General features: G+C 31.1%; 1 protein-coding gene across 1 annotated transcript; it reads left to right on the forward strand.

The window, feature by feature from the left end:
• Nucleotides 1-81: 81 nt before the first annotated feature.
• On the forward strand, nucleotides 82-22,050 carry LOC121392756 (probable 2-oxoglutarate dehydrogenase E1 component DHKTD1, mitochondrial; the record flags this gene model as incomplete). The annotated part of the gene is given in 21 exon segments (XM_041523844.1): nucleotides 82-200; nucleotides 842-942; nucleotides 1,002-1,114; nucleotides 1,192-1,255; nucleotides 1,304-1,481; nucleotides 1,529-1,690; nucleotides 1,745-1,820; nucleotides 1,870-1,920; nucleotides 1,922-1,933; nucleotides 2,345-2,459; nucleotides 2,509-2,700; nucleotides 2,703-2,782; nucleotides 2,853-2,952; nucleotides 2,955-3,008; nucleotides 3,100-3,165; nucleotides 3,168-3,199; nucleotides 3,249-3,350; nucleotides 3,408-3,470; nucleotides 3,522-3,579; nucleotides 6,512-6,841; nucleotides 21,788-22,050. Coding segments are annotated over 21 exon segments (2,331 nt in total), but the record flags the coding sequence as incomplete, so codon positions are not given.
• Between the last annotated feature and the right edge of the window lie 206 nt (nucleotides 22,051-22,256).

Consider the following 22,256-nt stretch of genomic DNA (forward strand, 5'->3'; position numbering starts at 1 on the left):
TGATGTGTACTGAGTTTTACGGAAATATTGTTGTAGGATTTTAGGAATTGTTTATTGTTCACGACCGTAGATTCTCAACACATGGCAGCATGGTGGGTCTGGAGGGCGCTCAGTCTCTTGACTAAGCTGGAATGGAGAGCATACCACACTAAGAATTGCTTTGGACACTGGAAAAAAAACCTTACATTCAAATCAACCAGGTGAGTAATTATTAACTTTACATTGTTCTATAATTGGATTGTCTGTAGTGTCAGAGCAATGGCTTAATACAAGGGCCAAAGAAGCCAATTTATATAGATTAGTTGCTGGATATCAAAATTATGGACACAAAAAGGGAGATGTTGATCCATTAAATATAAAATAAGGTAGTCCATTATAACTTGTTTTGTTTACTTTGCAAAATAAAATATTGATAATATATATTGAAAATATTATTTATAGACCAGAATTACCAGAACTCCAGCCAGAATATATGGTCTGGACTCATCCAATAGCAAACTTATGACACCACTGGTTAGTCCATTTACATCTAAAACTAGTAGTACCTCTTCTTCTCACACACACACATCAATAATATAGGTATCTTGTTTGGTTTTAACCAAGATCATGCTGTTTTAACTGACTAATTGCTTATCTTGAAAAGATGTATTGTAGCACCCTAACACTGAAGCATCTCATTTGACAGTTAGTATATTGTTAAGTAATAGAGAAGTACCAGTTACTCTGATGTTTGTCAGGACCCTTCTGAGAGAGAGTGGCTGCTACAATGCTATGAACAAAATCGTTTTAATGAACTTCCTTCAGAGTTTAGCTCAAGCTTGCAAAGCAGTTATTGAAAATCACAAGTTTTTGACAGCTTTCTTGCTAAAAAGTTTGGTACTGTGAAACGCTATGGAGCTGAAGGTGCGAGAGTATGATGGGGGTTCTTTGATGAAGTTCTCCAACAAGCAATCAAAAGTATATATTGTATAGTATTTTATATTTTCATATTATTGTGCTATAATTGTCACTGATTAGGGGAATGTCTGATGTCATTATTTGTATGCCACATCGAGGTAGACTGAATTTACTCACTGGTCTTCTTGAGTTCTCCCCTTCTCATATGTTTTATAAGGTGATGGATGAATGGACAGATGAATGGATTTTGGATCAACTGTTGAAACAAACAACTATTCATAAAACTTTTTTCAGATTAAAGGTAATCCTGAGTTTCCAGCTGATGTTCCAGGTACTGGTGATGTTCTGTCTCATTTAGGTCAGTGGATCCTTTAATAATCACTTAATTACATTCAAAATTAAATAGTTTCATCATTCGACATTGATGATCATGAAACAACTCTTGACAACTCACTTCGTATCACTATGGTACCTAACCCCTCCCACTTGGATGCTGTCAACCCAGTTGCTATGGGAAAGGCCCGAGCTAGAATGCTGACTCGTCAATCAGGACCATATCACAAAGAACAAATGACAAAGGAAAAGTAAATAATATTACACAGCTGTCATGTGATGGTCACATGATTATCAGGTGTTATTGCTTACAAGTTCATGGTGATGCTTCATATGCTGCTCAAGGAATTAATATGGAGTGTTTAGCTATTAGTAATGTGCCTCACTATGAGTTAGGAGGCAGTGTACACTTAATAGTTAACAATTACCTTGGATTTACCACACCAGCTGAATATGGCAGGTAAGAACAATAGGAAAAGTGTTCTTAATATGACTTTGTTCTCTTCTTGATTAGATCTTCCAGTTATTGTAGTGACGTTGCTAAAATGAATGGGTGTCCTGTTCTCCATGTTAATGGTAATCATCCTGAAGTGAGTTATTTTATCTCTTTATGATAAAATATATGTACTTCCTATTAAGGAAGTGGTGAGAGCATGTCATATAGCAATGGAGTATAGGCTACAATTTGAAAAAGGATGTCTTTGTTGTCTTAAATTGTTATAGGAAATGGTAGGATATTTCTTATCTAATTAGGGTCAATTGTCCTCTCTTTTCATTCTCTAGGGGTCACAACGAACTCGATGATCCCTCTATGACTCAACCCAGCATGTACAAAGCCATTGATGCTCATTTCTTCAGTGCCTGATACCTACTGGATCAATTACAAGTATGCTATCACATGATAGCCACATGATAACCATGTGGTGATATATATGTAGAGTAATAGTGATAATATTGAAGATAAAGAGACATTTTTGGATGAGGAGTATGAAATATTAAATAAGTCATTTAAAACAGCAGATGATTACAAACCTGATGTAAGTACATGCTAGAAACAGCAGCTGAAATATACAACTGAGTCATCATTGATTTCATTGTACTACTCTTTACTTAGATTAGTCATCTTCAAGCTCAATGGACAGGATTGGATCATCCATCAGATCAAATAACTCATTGGGATACTGGTCTAGCAGCTGAATTATTAAAGTACATTGGAGCCAAATCAGTGGAGGTTCCAGAAACATTTGTAAGCTGCTCCAGGACCCTATAACATCCTCCTTTGCCCTATATTAGGTAGTCCATCCCGATTGAAGAAAACTCACATTGAAAATAGACTAAATATGCTAAATGGAGGAACTAAACTAGACTGGGCCACAGCTGAGGCACTTGCTGTGGGTAGCCTTCTTTATCAAGGCTTTAATGTACGACTCAGTGGACAGGATGTGGGTAGAGGAACATTTAGTCATCGACATATGATTTAGTAGATCAAGAAACAGATGAAGCATATATCACGTTAAATCAATTGTCTGACTCTCAGACTAATTTTCTTGAGGTTAGGTTTGCTGAGTAATCAATGTATTCTCTCTCTCTTTTTATTCTCACTCACTCACATACACACACAGATCGCTAACAGTCCATTAAGTGAAGAAGCTGTGCTAGGTTTTGAATATGGTTACAGCATAGATAATCCCAAACATTGTGTTGTTTGGGAAGCACAATTTGGTGATTTTTTAATGGAGCACAAGTTATTATTGATACATTTATATCATCAGGAGAAGGTACTCTGTTGTAGCCATTAATCCTTTGACTATTCATCCATTGATTTTCCTTCTATTCATCCATTTGAATGAACACACATATATTTGTTAGACAAATGGTTATTGCAAAGCGGGTTGGTCATGCTTCTTCCTCATGGATATGATGGTGCTGGGCCAGAAACTCTTCATGTAGAATAGAAAGATTTCTACAAGTAAGAAATAGTGTATAGATATTGTAGTACTATCATTTTTCTAACACAGATGACTGATAGTTTAGAAGAGGGTCCAGATGGTGACAATGTTAATATGCATATTGTTCATCCAACAACTCCAGCTCAATATTTCCACCTGTTTAGGAGACAAGTATATACAATGATGTCATAAGTTTGTTCTAAAAATAAACACAATAATTATTTTTAGATGTTAAGAAATTTCCGAAAACCTTTAATAGTACAATCTCCTAAGATATTGCTCAGATTACCAGTGAGTAAAACTTAAATTAAATTGTGACTGGTTTATTAATAACTACACTAGGCAGCTGCTTCATCATTAGCAGATATGTCACCTGGTACTTGTTTTAAACCAGTTCTTGGTGATGTAAACTGTTGATCCTAAACTGTGAGTAAAGAATGGATGAATGATAAACAGACAGAATGATGGATAGGTCAGCAACCATTAAAATTACTTCCATTTTTTCTCATTTAGTGTAAAGAAAGTTGTTTCTTTGTTCAGGTAAACACTTCTATGCTCTAGATTCATATCGTAGAAAACACAACATTCAAGATACTGCACTTGTTAGATTAGAGGTACTCTATTGATATAAGACCATGTTATATAATTCCTCTGATAGTTATTGTGTCCTTTTCCAAGTGGAGCTCTCTATAAAGAATTGACAAAGTATACAAATGTAAAAGGTATGGTGTCTATAACCTGAAAAATTTTAACCTCTTATAAAACTCAATGTGATGTGGACAGAGAATATGGCATATTAATCTATAATAATGTATTAATAATGTATCTATAATAATGTATTAATAATGTCTATAATAATTATTAATAATATATCTATAATAATATATTAATAATGTCTATAATACATGTATAATAATGTATCTATTATAATGTATAATAATGTCTATAATAATGTATTAATATATATCTATAATAATGTATTAATAATGTATCTAATGTATTAATAATATATCTATTATAATGTATTTATTTATTGATTGATTTATCATAGAGTTTTTATGGAGTCAAGAAGAACCCTCCAATATGGTCCATGGTTCTTTGTAGAGTCACGTTTCGAAAACAATTAGGAATTACAGTCAGTTTTATATTAATTAGTAATGTTCAATTATTATTTTGTTAATTTGTTTTGTTAGTTAAATCGTGTTAGTAGGAAACCTTATGGACCACCTGCCGTGGGTATATCTAAAATTCATCAATCTGAAGCAAAACAACTGATAATGGAAACTTTTTCCATTATAACTGTATTATTTATTACAGCTGGTTCCTCTTTAATATTTACAGCTTTATCATGTTATGGTCATTGTATTTAATTGTACAAGACAAATTTTATTTTGCTTTCTAGCAATGGTCCATTGAAATAACTATACATATATTGGCTAGTCTTATGAATTAACTCTTAGTTAGAAGGTCTTGTTGTCTATCAAGGTCAACTATACTACCTAACATTCTGACAAAAATACAAGTATGAGACAATCAAATGATTGTTTGATGATTAATTATTTATGAAATAAATTAACTATCTTAATTTGGTTGTTATTTTGATGAGACTTTTCCAGCTGAAGAAATGATAGTACTTTGACATTGACATATTATATGTAACAATATACATAGACTAGAAAGGATTGATAGATATTAGATAGATAGATAGATAGATAGATGATGAATTTAAAAATAGACATACCTTTTATGGTTTACTTGCAATTTTACAATCTTGTTATTATATGTTTATTGATAACTTTCCTTAATGTATTAGGATACCATATACTATTGGAGTAAAGAACATTGTTATCTCAGCACTACTAACATGGATCCTCTCAGCCAGAGCCTCTTCATTAGCCTTCATCCCTCTCCTCTCCTTCTCTCTCTCTCTCTCTCTCTCTCATCTCTCTCTCTCTCTCTCTCTCTTTTCTCTCTCTCTCTCTCTCTTTTTGCTCTCGCTTCCTCCTCCTTTGAGGGAAATGATCATAAATTTAGATGAGCTTTCTCAGGAAAGAATTGTGTTAACAGAATAATTAAGAAATAATACAATAATTTTGTACATGTATTGTCACCATGGTAACCACATTATGTACATGTATTTGATGGTGATGTTGAGAAGGATTGGAAATTGATAAAAATTTTTGATTGCATCAATTTTGAAGATGTAAGATCATCTACTATATATACATTTAAAGTAATACATTATATAATACTATAATACACTTCATTATAACGAGGGCATCTAATGATCCTACTTGGACATTTGACATTATAATATGACATCATTATAATTATGAATAAACTATTATTGATATTTAGTGCAGTTTTCAATGCTAAAGTTAATATTATAATAGTTCACTATATCAATCTAACTGTTCTCATTGTATTCAACATGTACTAATATGATATAGTTATAGATATCAAAGTGTTACTTTATTTATCTAAACAGTTATTATTGGATCCATCTTGGATCCATCTGTTTGTTATGATTTCTCATGCTAAAAATTTATTTCTATTAAATAGTTCACTATATCAGTACTAACTGTTTCTCATTGTGCTCAACATGTGTTAATATGATAAATATTAGACTACTACTCTAATATCAATTCAGTTATTATTTGATCTATCTTTTTACTATGGTTTCTCATAGTAATACTAAAAATAGTACTACTATTATTAATAGTTCATACATCAGCACTAACTTTGTCATCAAAGATGATGATAAAGTTAGTGAAGATATTATGTTATATGTTACTATTAGTACAACTAGGAGATGGACAGGAACCTATCAATGGACCTAGTAATGGTAAGTAGTTGTTGTTAGAGTTATCATTAATATATACTTCATAATAACAGGTGTACAACGTATCTATCCTTTGAGAATCGAACAATACCAGATTTCTCAATGATACACGGTGGACAGTTCTATGATATTGATTGGAGTAATGATGGTATTAGTGATGCTTTGTGGTGTCAGAGTGCTAATAAATGGTTCTAATATTGGACTGTGGTATTATCCTAATGGTACTCAAGTACCTTTGTTTACTGGATCATTTGATAATAGCTCAGCACCAAGTCCAAATATCTCTAAAGGTTTACAGGTCAGATAGCACTAGCTAGAAGAGATGGACTATCAGGTTATGAAGGTCTGTACACCTGTATCATTCTTGATGAGAATGGAGTGAACCAAAACACTAGTAGTAGGAGTATATAGAACTTGGACTTACAATAACAATGGTTAGTGACTGTGTTCATGTAGTAATAAAGTGATGATATATCTCACTCCTATGTAGATGGTCCTGATGTAGACTCCTCTATGCAGTTCTCTCTCATTTCCACAAGAGATGCTAACCCTCCAGTCTTCACTCTTACCTTCAATGTTTCTGATGGACCTCCCACTAATGTTACTTGCACAGATGGAAGTAACCCATTCACCATTGCTAGTAGTGACCTGTCTCGTGTGGCAGTGAATGGACCAGGATCTGTTACACAGGTGACAGTGACAGTGAGGATGAGACAAGCTGGTGCTTACCAGTGTACTGTGTCCAATGCTAGAGTAGATGCTGGTACTATTGGTTTTTTCACCGCTACAAGTAGTACTACTACATCACAGCCTATAACAGGTTAGTAAATCATTGAGTAGGATGATATCTATATTCTCTCTTTGTTACAGTTGCTGGTACTCCTAGTGGTCTGACTGCTAATAGATTGAACACAGGTCTGGCTCATGTACAACTCTCTTGGTCATCTGTGTCTGAGTATCAGGTATATGAGTTTTCTATCAACTCAGTAGTGGTAGTAGTTCTGTTATGAGTGCAGGAACTACCAATAATACAATGTTGAATATAACATCAGGACTTGTTGGTGGTGGAACTTTTAATTCTTTGTAGTATCATATGGCAGTGAGGATAGTACTGTATTACCTAGTAATCATAGTAATATTATAAGCTATGTGTTCTGTGAGTGTGTAATAGTTAGCAATGATTACTTCATATGATTTATAATACTTTAGCATTCCCAATAGTGAGTGACTTTGTGATCATCACAACTACTAATACCACTATTACTATGACATGGACACCACCTTTATTTGCTCCTCAAACATATCAGTCTTATTGTCAATGTCGTAGACTATGTGAACAGACTTTTGGTTCTATTATATCCTTTAATTCAATGTCATCACCATATACATTTACTGGTATTGATCCTGGTACTTACTGTATTGTTGGTCTTAATGGAATATATGGTAGTGACATTAAAGCCTGAGTATTTCTACTAGAATTGCCATTACACTCTCATCTCGTAAGTATAATACATTTTCATATTCACAAATATTATATTGTTCTCACATATCTCCATAGCACCCACTTTATCTGTTAGTAATATCATTATCTCATCAGTTGAGGCAAGGTCTATGACTGTCTCATGGAATGAGGTACCTTGCTCTGGACAAAATGGACCCATCACTGTTTACTTTCTCTACTACACTAACACAACATTCAGTGACATTGTTAACATCACTGGAGGAGACAACAGACAGTACAACCTCACAACACTCACACCTTACACTAACTACACTGTGACAGTAACAGCATACAATAATATTGGGAGTGGACCAGCAAGTAGTGAGGTAATACAACAACAGGAGAAGCTAGTAAGTCAGTTACTACTGATATATAATGTATTATTGATATACTGTAGAACCTGGTGTAGTATCTGGTCTAATACAAAGTGGTACAGAAATACAAGTGATCAACATTACATGGAATATACCCACAGTACCCAATGGTATCATTATCATGTATGAGATACGTTATATAAGAGTCTAACAGTAATGGTCCATACAATATGACTAATACAACCAACACACAATACAGTATAGGAGGACTACTACCTAATACTAACTATACCATTGGAGTGAGAGCATATACCACTGTAGGAGCAGGAGAATGGAGGGATACTCAAATCCCTACCAAGATATGTAAATCTTTTGTCTGTCTTTTCAATGACTTGTATCCTTTCCTCTATAGCTACAGTTTCTGGATTCTCTATTACTAAAATCAATGACACTGCAGTACTTGCTTTGTGGCAACCTATTATTGCTCCAGAAGTCAAACACTATACTGTTTATTATATTAGTACTAGTAAACATAAGATACAGTCTGATATGGGTAACAGGACCTTTCCGCCTGGTAGCATTGAAGGTGTAATAGAAGGACTACAAGATAACTTAAATTATTTGTTTTCACTTTCTGTAACATATGAAATAAATGGAGTTGATTATGAGGGGAGAGAGAACCCAACCTATCTCACCTGGTAAGAACTTATTTGATAATCTATTTATCTTGAGTCAATTATATACAATATAATATAAGTTAATTTAAGGTGTTAGACTGGGGTCTACTCAGGAGCCCATAACCTCATATGTGTTTTTGGTCCATTTCAGCAGCACATCACTAAACAATCTCCCATCATATAAATGCTCCTACTCAGCATTGCTTAACTTCAATGACATTCAGCCAAGTAGCTAGACCACATGACCATTATATACCCACTTAACACTTATACACTTCATTATCCTTTTTCTATATTATATATTATATATTTTTATTATAGGATTCATTTGTACTCCAATACCAACAATTATGTCTTCAATATCAATAACAAAAACAAGTAAAACATATTAAAAATAATACAATTGATTCCATTGTAGATATGACTATAACTACTATATGTACTTACGTTATATTTTGTTATCGTATTATGTAATGATGATGTCATCCTTTTATAGGGTTTACTCCTATTATCACTATGACAACCACATGTACAGAGTCTCAGTATTCTACTAGTATACTAGCTGCATTATCAATATTGTTATTACTATTAGTTATTGCTGGTATTATTATTATAATACTAGTACTGGTTATAATAAGACTATATAATAAAATACAGTTATTAAGGTATGGATATGCCATTAGATAAAATAACTTTATTGATTTATTTAGTATGACAACATTACGTGAAGATATTGATATGAAAACCAGTCCAGCTTATAGTATTGTAAAAACAAGTATTAAGTGAGTTATTAATATTAACAGATTTATAATTATAATATGATGTTTGTAGTAAACGTGAAGAAGCATTATATGAGTTAACTAATCAAGAACCAATTGAACTCACTTCTCAACAGGACCTTACTTATGACAGAGTAATCTATGATGAGATATTGCATACCAGAATTAACAATTAAGGACATATGTTATATGAACAGTTCTTAACACATGGTTATAATTAAACACTGTATATGTAGTACATAATATATTATAATTTTATTGTACACAATATAACAATATAGTTTTGTTTGGTTTTTACTTGCTATCACCGACGGATCCAGAGTGTAAACATAGGGGGTGCCCAGACCCGCCGCGGCAAAATTTTTACCCTAATAAATATTCATAATATTTATTGTCTCAGAAAAACTAACTCCCCGAGATAAAGGTTCTGTTGGCTGTCAAGGTCAGTAATTCTATCTAGTATGTGGACAGAGATATGGCAGTATTTACAATGTCTATAATAGTGTATTAATAATGTCTATAATAATATATTAACAATGTATCTATAATAATGTATTAATAATGTCTATAATAATGTATTAATAATGTATCTATAATAATGTATTAATAATGTCTATAATAATGTATTAATAATGTTCTATAACAATGTATTAATAATGTCTATAATAATGTATTAATAATGTCTATAATAATGTATTAATAATGTCTATAATAATGTATTAATAATGTATCTATAAATGTATTAATAATGTATCTATAATAATGTATTAATAATGTATCTATAATAATGTATTAATAATGTATCTATAATAATGTATTAATAATGTCTATAATAATGTATTATAATGTATCTATAATAATGTATTAATAATATGTCTATAATAATGTATTAATAATGTCTATAATAATGTATTAATAATGTCTATAATATGTATTAATATATTAATAATGTATATAATAATGTCTATAATAATGTATTAATAATGTATCTATAATAATGTATTAATAATGTATCTATAATAATGTATTAATAATGTATCTATAATAATGTATAAATAATGTATCTATTATAATGTATTAATAATATATCTATTATAATGTATTTATTTATTGATTGATTTATCATAGAGTTTTTATGGAGTCAAGAAGAACCTTCCAATATGGGTCCATGGTTCTTTGTAGAGCCACGTTTTTGAAAGCAATTAGGAATTACAGTCAGTTTTATATTAATTAATAATTATTCAATTATTATTTTGTTAATTTGTTTGTTAGTTAAATCGTGTTAGTAGGAAACCTACTAACATGGAAGGAAGGTCTTGTTGGCTATCGAGGTCAACTATACTACCTAACATTCTGACAAAATACAATTATGAGACAATCAAATGATTATTTGACTAAATGCATATGGTTAGCTTTTTATGATTGATTGAGGACTTGAATGTATATCAGTTGAGACTTATAATTTTTTTATGGAATAAATTAACAATATCTTTCTTAATTTGGCTGATATTTAATAAGATTTTTCAGCTGGAGGAAATGATGTTTTGATAATCAATACAATTAGTATACTTGGCCATAGGAACATAAAAAGTTTTAGTTGACATTCTAGACAATAGTTTCCAGTTCAATCTGATTTCCACACTTTAATAAGAGGAGTAGAGTAGTCTCTAGTTATGGTCTCCACCATTATGTTGAAAAGTATCTGAAGGAAGCAAATGAACCACGCAATTCTCTAACCCTTTGTTGTATTGGAAGAAACATAAGGATACACACCCAATTCTTACATCATTAGCTCTTAGATACCTCACTTGTCCAGCTTCTACAGTAGCTTCAGAGAGATTATTTAGTGCTGCAGGTAGTATCCTGACAGAATCTCGTAATCGTCTTTCACCTGATAAACTAGATAAACTGTTATTTCTGCACCACAATTTAAAGCTTGTTAATTATGATTATTAGTTAACACTACTTTGTACTAACATTGTTTTATGCAATGAATCATTTTTTCATGATCTTATGTTAACTGGTAAGATGTCGTGGTATGGAATCAGTATTGGTATCTGATTAAAATGTTATATTAAAATTGAAGTAGTACATTATATAATACTATAATACACTTTATTTATAATTACATTATTGTAATACTATAATACACTTTATTATAATACATTATATAATACTATAATATACTTTATTATAATACATTATATAATACTATAATACACTTTATTATAATGCATATATAATAATACATATACTTTATTATAAACATTATATAATACTATAATACACTTTATTATAATGCATTATATAATATATAATACACTTTATTATAACACATTATATAATACTATAATACACTTTATTATAATACATTATATAATACTATAATACACTTTATTATAATGAGAGTATCTATTGATCCTACTTAGACAATATTGACATTATTTTATGACATTATGGGATTAGACATTTATAGGATTAGACATTCTGGGATTAGACATTCTGGGACGTTTCCATGGAGATGTGCCTTAATTAGAAAGAGAAAGTGTCTCAGTTTTAGACCTACTAATATTTATTCTAAAACTGAATACATTTAATTATTACCCAGAAAATAATATCATATATTTTTGTCTTGTGATACAGGTCAATTCTGGAATATTAAAAATGCAAGCTAAGAATTTGATGATCAACAAATTATTGATCAACTAGACCCAACAGTTTATAGTATTAATACCTGTGGGTTATTACTGTGACTCCACCCCCAAGAAATGGGCACAACTATACCTACAAGAGAGTTTGTAGCTGAATTATATGTACGTACCTGGGACAACAGTGTTGGACCTTGTCTCTATGCAGGCACTGGACAAGGTGGTACTGCAATAGAGTTTGGAACTAAGTATAATGATTCTGTGATTGAGGGAAAGTATTCCGATTATATTTTAACCAGTCGTTTGAAACAGACTTTGTTTATTCCATTTGATATAAATCACAATGTTAATTAAAGGTCAGCTGTACAATAGTAGCTAGAAACTCTGCATACACTAGTTTACCATTCACATTAATTTTAGTGACTTCATATGATGTCTCATTGCTGTTTAGTTGACTTAAAAATTTCATGAATTTAAATTTTATCTATGGTCCTTACAATAGTAGGCATTACACAAATTAATTATGTGTAAATTGTCAATCATATATTTAAAAAGTAAACGTGAGGCTGTATTTATCAGAGAGAAGTATCAAATTGAGAATACTTAAATGTTGTGCCAACTAAATCATCAGTAACATCGTAATCTGCATACACTTCATTGATGACACTGTCTCTAGGGCCAGCAATATCTATTGATCTCCCTCCTTATGAATTTCCAGCATAAATACAAGATTTCAAAGTACAATCTCAACTTCGATGGTAGAGCTCTCCAATAACTTGCCTGATGGTATGTCCACTGGGTGGAGTTAGGTATAGCTTATCTGAGTCATAGTCATCTTTGATGTCATCACATAGTTTAGTGTAGTAATTCTGAGCAGTCACTGGAATATTCCAAAACTGCCCTATTAAAGGTGACATACCGTATAGCGGGTATTATTGGCGGTCAAAATATTTGACGGTTTGCCATCAAAATAAGCAAAATTAAAATTTGGCGAAATTTAAATTTGGCGATTTATTAAAATAATTGTTGTAATTAAAGGTGGGTGGTACTATATAACGCCAGGTGAACTCTCGTGAAAGTAGATCGATGGATACTTACGAGATTGCTAGACTGCTAGTTGTGTACTTTTAGTTCTTTTCGTGATAAGGATGTGCACTGTTCTTCATTAGTCAGGACAGTCGCTTCGTGAAATATCTAAGTAACGCCATTTACGTAGCAGCTAGCAGATGGGGATCACGTGCAGGGAGGCGTGAAAAAATTATTGACGGTTTTTGATTTGACGATTTTGTTGCAGACCGCCAATACGCCAAATTAAATTCGCCGCCAATAATACCCGCTATACGGTATTATGTTTCCATCTATAGTCTACTTTACTTTTAGAAATAATAAATGACAACAAAAGCAACTGTTGTTTGTTATAAATTGGCTTACCTACTAAACCATGTGAAGATGGACTTAAGTTAATGGCTCTACTGAAAACAAAGTCTATCATTTTTTGTCTGTTAATGTCTTCACATAAGACCCACATCATGTGACCAATTGCTCACTTTCACAATTTGGTACTGACAGCCTAACTTGACTCATGTGTTTTGCCACATTTATTTCTGACTGATCATAACAGAGAGCTTTCATTCCATTTATCTGTGGATTGCACTGATCCTTCACACTCACTATAATATTAACATATTGTCCCTGGTTATCAACAGCCTTGACACTAATTGATGTAATTATATTAGCATTTAAGGAGTTGTTCATAGCATCGTAGAGAGCATTCATGGAAACACCTCTATCAAAAATAAGATTGAACATTTTCTCAATAGCTCCATGGATTTCAAAGAACAATGATACATCATTTAATGATGTGTTTAAACATATACAGAGGTATTGCAAAGAGAAGATCACTAACTATACTGTCATTGCCAAAAGTCATTCTGAGACCCTTGATTATCAACCACTAAGTCATCAGATATAACAACCACATGTAATCCAACTTGAGAAAGTGTCAAATTATTAGGACTGTGGTCGGCAGTGATGACAAATGAGCTGGTTAGATTACATTTATGAAGGACAATATGTTCACAGCTGCCATGGTAACAATAAATGAAATTGCTAGGGGTTTAGGAAAAGAAGTGACAACCATAGAGTCTTCTACTGTACAACAATGTTGCATAGAACAATCTGAAATATAATAATAAGTAGATTCTAAGAGTACATTATATCATACCAGCAGCTGAAATAGTCACAGTGATTGCTGACAATGGACAATATTGAATAAGACTTGTAGATGAGAGTTGAAACCAACCAAACAATAGGTAGATCAAGGTAACAGAAATGTGCTCTTCTGATTCTTCTTCATTATCAGGAAATACAGAAATGTTAAAACAAATTGATGATATTCCTCTGATTGGAGTTACAAGTTGAGCAGTGTCAATAAAATCTACTCCATCTGTAGAGAAATGTCACTTATTTGAATCTGTATATTTTTTCACATACTTGTTGCTGGATCAAGTAATGGAGTAACTGTAAAGCTTAACATCAAAAGTATTCACAGTCAAAACCTGAAGACAAACTTCCATGTTACCCTCATCTTCATTTGTAACTACCTTATCACCTCTTAATACTTCTTTCTCGCTCTCTCTTCCTTCCTCCCTCCAGGGAGGTGGTCATAAGATTTGAGCATTCTCAGGAAAGAATTGTAATCATCTACTATATGTGCATTTAATATAAAGTAATACATTATATAATACTATAATATACTTTACATTATATAATACTATAATACGCTTTATTATAATCCACTATATAATACTATAATACATTTTATTATAATACATTATATAATACTATAATACATTTTATTATAATCCACTATATAATACTATAATATACATTTTATTATAATACATTATATAATACTATAATACATTTTATTATAATCCACTATATAATACTATAATACATTTTATTATAATACATTATATAATACTATAATACACTTTATTATAATACATCATATAATACTATAATACACTTTATAATAATACACTATATAATACTATAATACATTTTATTATAATACACTATATAATACTATAATACATTTTATTATAATACATCATATAATACTATAATACACTTTATTATAATACATTATATAATACTATAATACACTTTATTATAATACACTATATATACTATAATATACTTTATTATAATACATTATATAATACTATAATACACTTTATTATAATACATTATATAATACTATAATACATTTTATTATAATACATCATATAATACTATAATACACTTTATTATAATACATTATAATACTATAATACACTTTATTATAATACATTATATAATACTATAATACACTTTATTATAATACATTATATAATACTATAATACATTTTATTATAATACATTATATAATACTATAATACACTTTATTATAATACATTATATAATACTATAATACACTTTATTATAATACACTATATAATACTATAATACATTTTATTATAATACATCATATAATACTATAATACACTATATAATACTATAATACATTTTATTATAATACATCATATAATACTATAAACATTTTATTATAATACATCATATAATACTATAATACACTTTATTATAATACATCATATAATACTATAATACACTTTTATAATACACTATATAATACTATAATACACTTTATTATAATACATTATATAATACTATAATACACTTTATTATAATACATTATATAATACTATAATACACTTTATTATAATACACTATATAATACTATATACACTTTATTATAATACATTATATAATACTATAATACACTTTATTATAATACATTATATAATACTATAATACACTTTATCATAATACATTATATAATACTATAATAGACTTTATTATAATGAGAGTATCTATTGATCCCAATTGTACAATTTGACATTATTTTATGACATCATCATCACAATTATGAATAAACTACTATTGATATTTATTGTATTTTTCATCACTAAAGTTATATTATAATAGTTCACTATATCAATACTAACTGTTCTCATTGTATTCAACATGTACTAATATGATATAGTTATAGATATCAAAGTGTTACTCTATTTATCTAAACAGTTATTATTGTATCCATCTGTTTGTTATGATTTCTCATAGTAAAAATTGTATTTCTATTAATAGTTCACTATATCAATACTAACTGTTCTCATTGTCTTCAACATGTGTTTAATGTTATAAATATTAGAATACTACTCTAATATCAATACAGTTATTATTTGATCTGCTATTATGATTTCTCATAGTAATACTAAAAATAGTACTACTATTAATAGTTAACTACATCAGCACTATCTTTGTCAAAGATGATAATGGAGTTAGTGAAAATATTATGTTGTGTGTTACTTCTAGTACAACTAGGAGATGGACAGGAGCCTACCTATAGACCTAGTAATGGTAAGTAGTTGTTGTTAGAGTGATCAATGATATATAGTTTATAATATAACAGGTGTACAAACTATATCTATCCTTTGAGAATAGAACAATACCAGACTTCACAATGATATATGGTTCACAGTTCTATGATATTGATTGGAGTAATGATGGTATTAGTGATGCCTTGTGGTGTCAGAGTGCTAATGATGGGTTCTAATATTGGATGTGGTATTATCCTAATGGTACTCAAGTACCCCTGTTTACTGGAGCATTTGATGATAGCTCAGCACCACATCCAATATTCTCTAAGAGGTTTACAGGTCAGATAGCACTAGCTAGAAAAGCTGGACTATCAGGTTATGAAGGTCTATATACCTGTATCATTCCTGATGAGAATGGAGTGAACCAAACACTAGTGGTAGGATATACAGAAATTATGTTTACAGTAGGAATGGTCAGTGACTGAGTTCATGTAGTAATAAAATGATGATATACCTCACTCTTATATAGATGGTCCTGATGCAGACTCCTCTATGCAGTTCTCTTTCATTTCCACAAGAGATGTTAACCCTCCTGTCTTCACTCTTACCTTCACTGTCTCTGATGGACCTCCCACTAATGTCACTTGTACAGATGGAAGTAATCCATTCGCCATTGCTAGTGGTGACCTGTCTCGTGTAATAATGAATGGATTAAGATCTGTTACACAGGTGACAGTGACAGTAAGAATGAGACAAGCTGGTATCTACCAGTGTACTGTATCCAATGCCAGAGTAACTAATGGTCCTTCTCCTGGACAAAGTGGTCCAAATGCTACAAGTAGTAGTAGTACATCACAGCCTATAACAGGTTAGTAAATCACTGAGTAGGATGATATAAATATTCTCTCTTTGTTACAGTTGCTGGTACTCCTAGTGGTCTGACTGCTACAAGATTGAACACAGGTCTGTCTCATGTACAACTCTCTTGGTCATCTGTGTCAGGAGTAGCTGGTTATGAGGTGTTCTATCAACTCAGTAGTGGTAGTAGTTCTGTTATGAGTGCAGGAACTACCACTAACACAATGTTGAATATAACATCAGGACTTGTTGTTGATGAAACTTACAACTTCTTTGTAGTATCATATGGTAGTGAGAGTAGTGCTGTATTACCTAGTGATCATAGTAATATTATAAGCTATGTGTTCTGTGAGTGTGTATATATTTAGCCTTAATTACTTCTTATGATTTATAATACTTTAGCAATTCCAGAAGTGAATGACCTTGAGATTCTTAGAACTACTAATAGCACTATTACTATAATATGGACACCACTTTCATTTTGCTCCTCAACCTTATCGGCCTTATCATCAATGTCGTAGACTGTGTGAACAGAAACAGAATTTCTATATACTCTTATGTTTTATTCAGTTTTCATCACCATATACATTTACTGGTATTGATCCTGGTACTGTCTGTATTGTTGGTCTTAATGGAGTTTATGGTGGTGTTTTATGCGCCTGACTATTTCTACTAGAATTGCCATTACACTCTCATCTAGTAAGTACAATACATTTTCACATCCACAAATGTTATCTTGTTCTCACATATCTCCACAGCACCCACTTCATCTGTCAGAAATATTACTATCTCATCAGTTGAGGCAAGGTCTATGACTGTATCATGGATGAGGTACCTTGCGCTGGACAAAATGGACCCATCACTGGTTACTTGCTCTACTACACTAATACAACACTCACTTACACTGTTAACATCACTGGTGGAGACAACAGACAATACAACCTCACAACACTCACACCTTACACTAACTACACTGTAACAGTAACAGCGTATAATGATGGTGGGACTGGACCAGCAAGAAGTGAGGTAATACAACAAACTAGAGAAGCTGGTAAGTCAGTTAATACTGATATATAATGTATTTTTGATATACTTAGAACCAGGTGTTATATCTGGTCTAATACAAAATGGTACAGAGATACAAGTGATCAACATTACATGGAATATACCTACAGTACCCAATGGTGTCATTATCATATATGAGATACGTTATAGAGAGTCTAACAGTAATGGTCCATATAATATGACTAATACAACCAACACACAATACAGTATAGGAGGACGACTACCTAATACTAACTATACCATTGGAGTGAGAGCATATACCAGTGTAGGACCAGGAGAATGGAGGGATACTCAAATCTCTACCAATAAGATATGTAAATCTCTTGTCTGTCTTTTCAATGACTTGTATCCTTTCCTCTATAGCTACAGTTTCTAGATTCTCTATTACTAAAATCAATGACACTGCAGTACTTGCTTTGTGGCAACCTATTATTGCTCCAGAAGTCAAACACTATACTGTTTATTATATTAGTACTAGTAATCATAAGATACAGTCTGATATGGGTAACAGAACCTTTCGCCTGGTAGCAGTGAAGGTGTAATAGAAAGACTACAAGTTAACTTAGATTATTTATTTTCACTTTCTGTAACATATGAAATAAATGGAGTTGATTATGAGGGAGAGAGAACCCAACCTATCTCACCTGGTAAGACTTATTTGATAATCTATTTATCTTGAGTCAATTATATATAATATAACACAAGTTAATTTAAGGTGTTAGAGCTAGGTCTACTCAGGAGCCCATAGCCTTGTATAGGTTCCTGATCCATTCCAGCAGCACATCACTAAACAGTCTCCCGTCATATAAATGCTCCTACTCAGCATTGCTTAACTTCAATGACATTCAGCCAAGTAGCTAGACCACATGACCATTTACATACCCACTTAACACTAATACACTTCATTATCCTTTGTCTATATTATATATTATATATTTTTATTATAGGATTCATTTGTACTCCAATACCAACAATTATGTCTTCAATATCGATAACACAAACAAGTAAAACATATTAAAAATAATACAATGGATTCCATTGTAGATATGACTATAACTACTATATGTACTTACGTTATATTTTGTTATCGTATTATGTAATGATGATGTCATCCTTTTATAGGGTTTACTCCTATTATCACTACGACAACCACATGTACAGAGTGTCAGTATTCTACTAGTATACTAACTGCATTATCAATATTGTTATTACTATTAGTTATTGCTGGTATTATTATTGTAATACTAGTACTGGTTATAATAAGACTATATAATAAAATACAGTTATTAAGGTATGGATATGTCATTAGATAAATTAACTTTATTGATTTATTTAGTATGACAACATTACGTGAAGATATTGCTATGAAAACCAGTCCAGCTTATAGTATTGTAAAAACAAGTACTAAGTGAGTTATTAATATTAACAGATTTATAATTATAATATGATGCTTGTAGTAAACGTGAAGAAGTGTTATATGAGCTAACTAATCAAGAACCAACTGAACTCACTTCTCAACAGAACCTTACTTATGACAGAGTAATCTATGATGAGATATTGCATACCAGAATTAACAATTAAGGACATGTGTTGTATTAACAGCTCTTGACACATGTTTATAATTAAACACTGTATATATAGTACATAATATATCATAATTTTATTGTACACAATATAACAATATAGATTTTTGTTTGGTTTTTATTTACTATTATCTTTTGGTAAGGACAGATCTATTTGATATTGTTAAAATAAATCCAACTTCTCGTCTCAGAAAAATTAACTCCCAGAGATAAAAGGTTCTGTTAGCTGTCAAGGTCAGTAATTCTATCTAGTATTCAAACAAATTCAAGTTGCCAGACACATTTTATGTTTAGCTAAATAATTAGTCTTTTAAATCATTAGGGAAATTAATATATTATCAGTTGAGACAATTCATTTTTATAGAACAAAATGATAATTTATATCTTATATTGTCTGCTATTTTGATAGAGATTTTTCCAGCTGAAGAAATAATAGTACTTTGATAATCAGTATGATTACTTGTTGTACTTATTCTTCTCTCTACTTCATTTCTCATTAACATTTTAACATGATTGACTACAGCAGTCTTGTAAAGAATATAATCCTTCAATAAAATATTATGATGATATAAAAGAATACTCTTCAAGTTATAAACTTACTTCAATTTGTTTTAATTTGACAACTACTGGATTTACAGAATGTTGTTTGTATTTTGTTATATCTGTAGTTTTACTAACAATACTAAGATTATCAATAGAAGATAAAATAGTATACAACTCTTGATTCTAAAGTGATAACATAATAATAAATTAGTCATAATTACAAAACTTATTACCTTTCTTCTGTACACATCTAATGTTTATAAACTAGATATATTAAAGTATCATATTAGAGTAAAGAACATTGGTATTCAGGCACCATCAATGTGGTTCCTTTAAGGCTAAGTTGATCATTGGGCTTCGTCTCTCCTCTCTGTCTCTCTGTCTCTCTCTCTCTCTCTAATTTATGTTTGCCATTAAATGTGCTAACAGAGTAACTATAGAAATAATACATAATCTTGTGCATGTATGTATGCTCTGCAATTAAATACAATAATCTTGTACATGTATTGTCATGGTAACCAATATATGTACATGTATGTATACTCTGCAATTAAATTATGATAACAAATGCTTACAAAATAACACACTAATCTTGAATATCTATTGTCATGGTAACTAATATATGTTTTAATGCATGTATATACATGTTAATATGATACTACAAAATGTCACTCTTTTATCTAAACAGTTATTATTAGATCTCTATTTTTCATTCTGTTACTAAAAATAATACTTCTATTAATACTTTACTACATCAGTATACTAACTCTGTCAAAGATGATGATGGAGTTAGTGAAGATATTATGTTATATGTTACTACTACTACAACTAGGAGATGGACAAGAGCCTATCAACAGACCTAGTAATGGTAAGTAGTTGTTGTTAGAGTGATCATTGATATATACTTCATAATAACAGGTGTACAACTGTATCTACCCTTTGAGAATAGGACAATACCAGACTTCTCAATGATATATGCTGGACAGTTTTTTTAGTGTTGATGAGAATAATGATGGTATTAGTGATGCCTTGTGGTGTCAAAGTGCTAATAGTGGTTCTGATATTGGACTGTGGTATTATCCTAATGGTACTCAAGTACCTTTGTTTAATGGAAACTTTGATGCTCATAATGCACCACGTCCAATATTCTCTAAGAGGTTTACAGGTCAGATAGCACTAGCTAGAAATCTTAGGATAAAAGGTTATGAAGGTCTGTACACCTGTATCATTCCTGATGAGAATGGAGTGAACCAAACACTAGTGTAGGAGCATACAGAACTGTTACTTATAATAACAATGGTTAGTGACAGTGTTCATGTAGTAATAAAGTGATGATATATCTCACTCCTATAGATGGTCCTGATGCAGACTCCAGCATGCAGTTCTCTCTCATCTCCACAAGAGATACTAACCCTCCAGTCTTCACTTTTACATTCAATGTCTCTGATGGACCTCCCACTGATGTCACTTGTACAGATGGAAGTAATCCATTTAATATTGCTAGTGGTGACTTATCTCGTGTGATAGTGAATGGAACAGGATCTGTTACACAGGTGACAGTGACAGTGAGGATGAGACAAGCTGGTATCTACCAGTGTACTGTGTCCAATGCCAGAGTAACTAAATGGTCCTTCTCCTGGACAAGGTGGTCCAAATGCTATAAATAGTAGTAGTACATCACAGCCTATAACAGGTTAGTAAATCACTGAGTAGGATGATATAAATATTTCTCTCTTTGTTACAGTTGCTGGTACTCCTAGTGGTTTGAATGCTACAAGACTTAACACAGGTCTGGAACATGTACAACTTTGTTGGTCATCTG

The sequence above is a fragment of the Gigantopelta aegis genome, unplaced genomic scaffold (genome assembly GCF_016097555.1).
Source record: "Gigantopelta aegis isolate Gae_Host unplaced genomic scaffold, Gae_host_genome ctg4429_pilon_pilon, whole genome shotgun sequence".
NCBI classification, from domain to species: domain Eukaryota; kingdom Metazoa; phylum Mollusca; class Gastropoda; order Neomphalida; family Peltospiridae; genus Gigantopelta; species Gigantopelta aegis.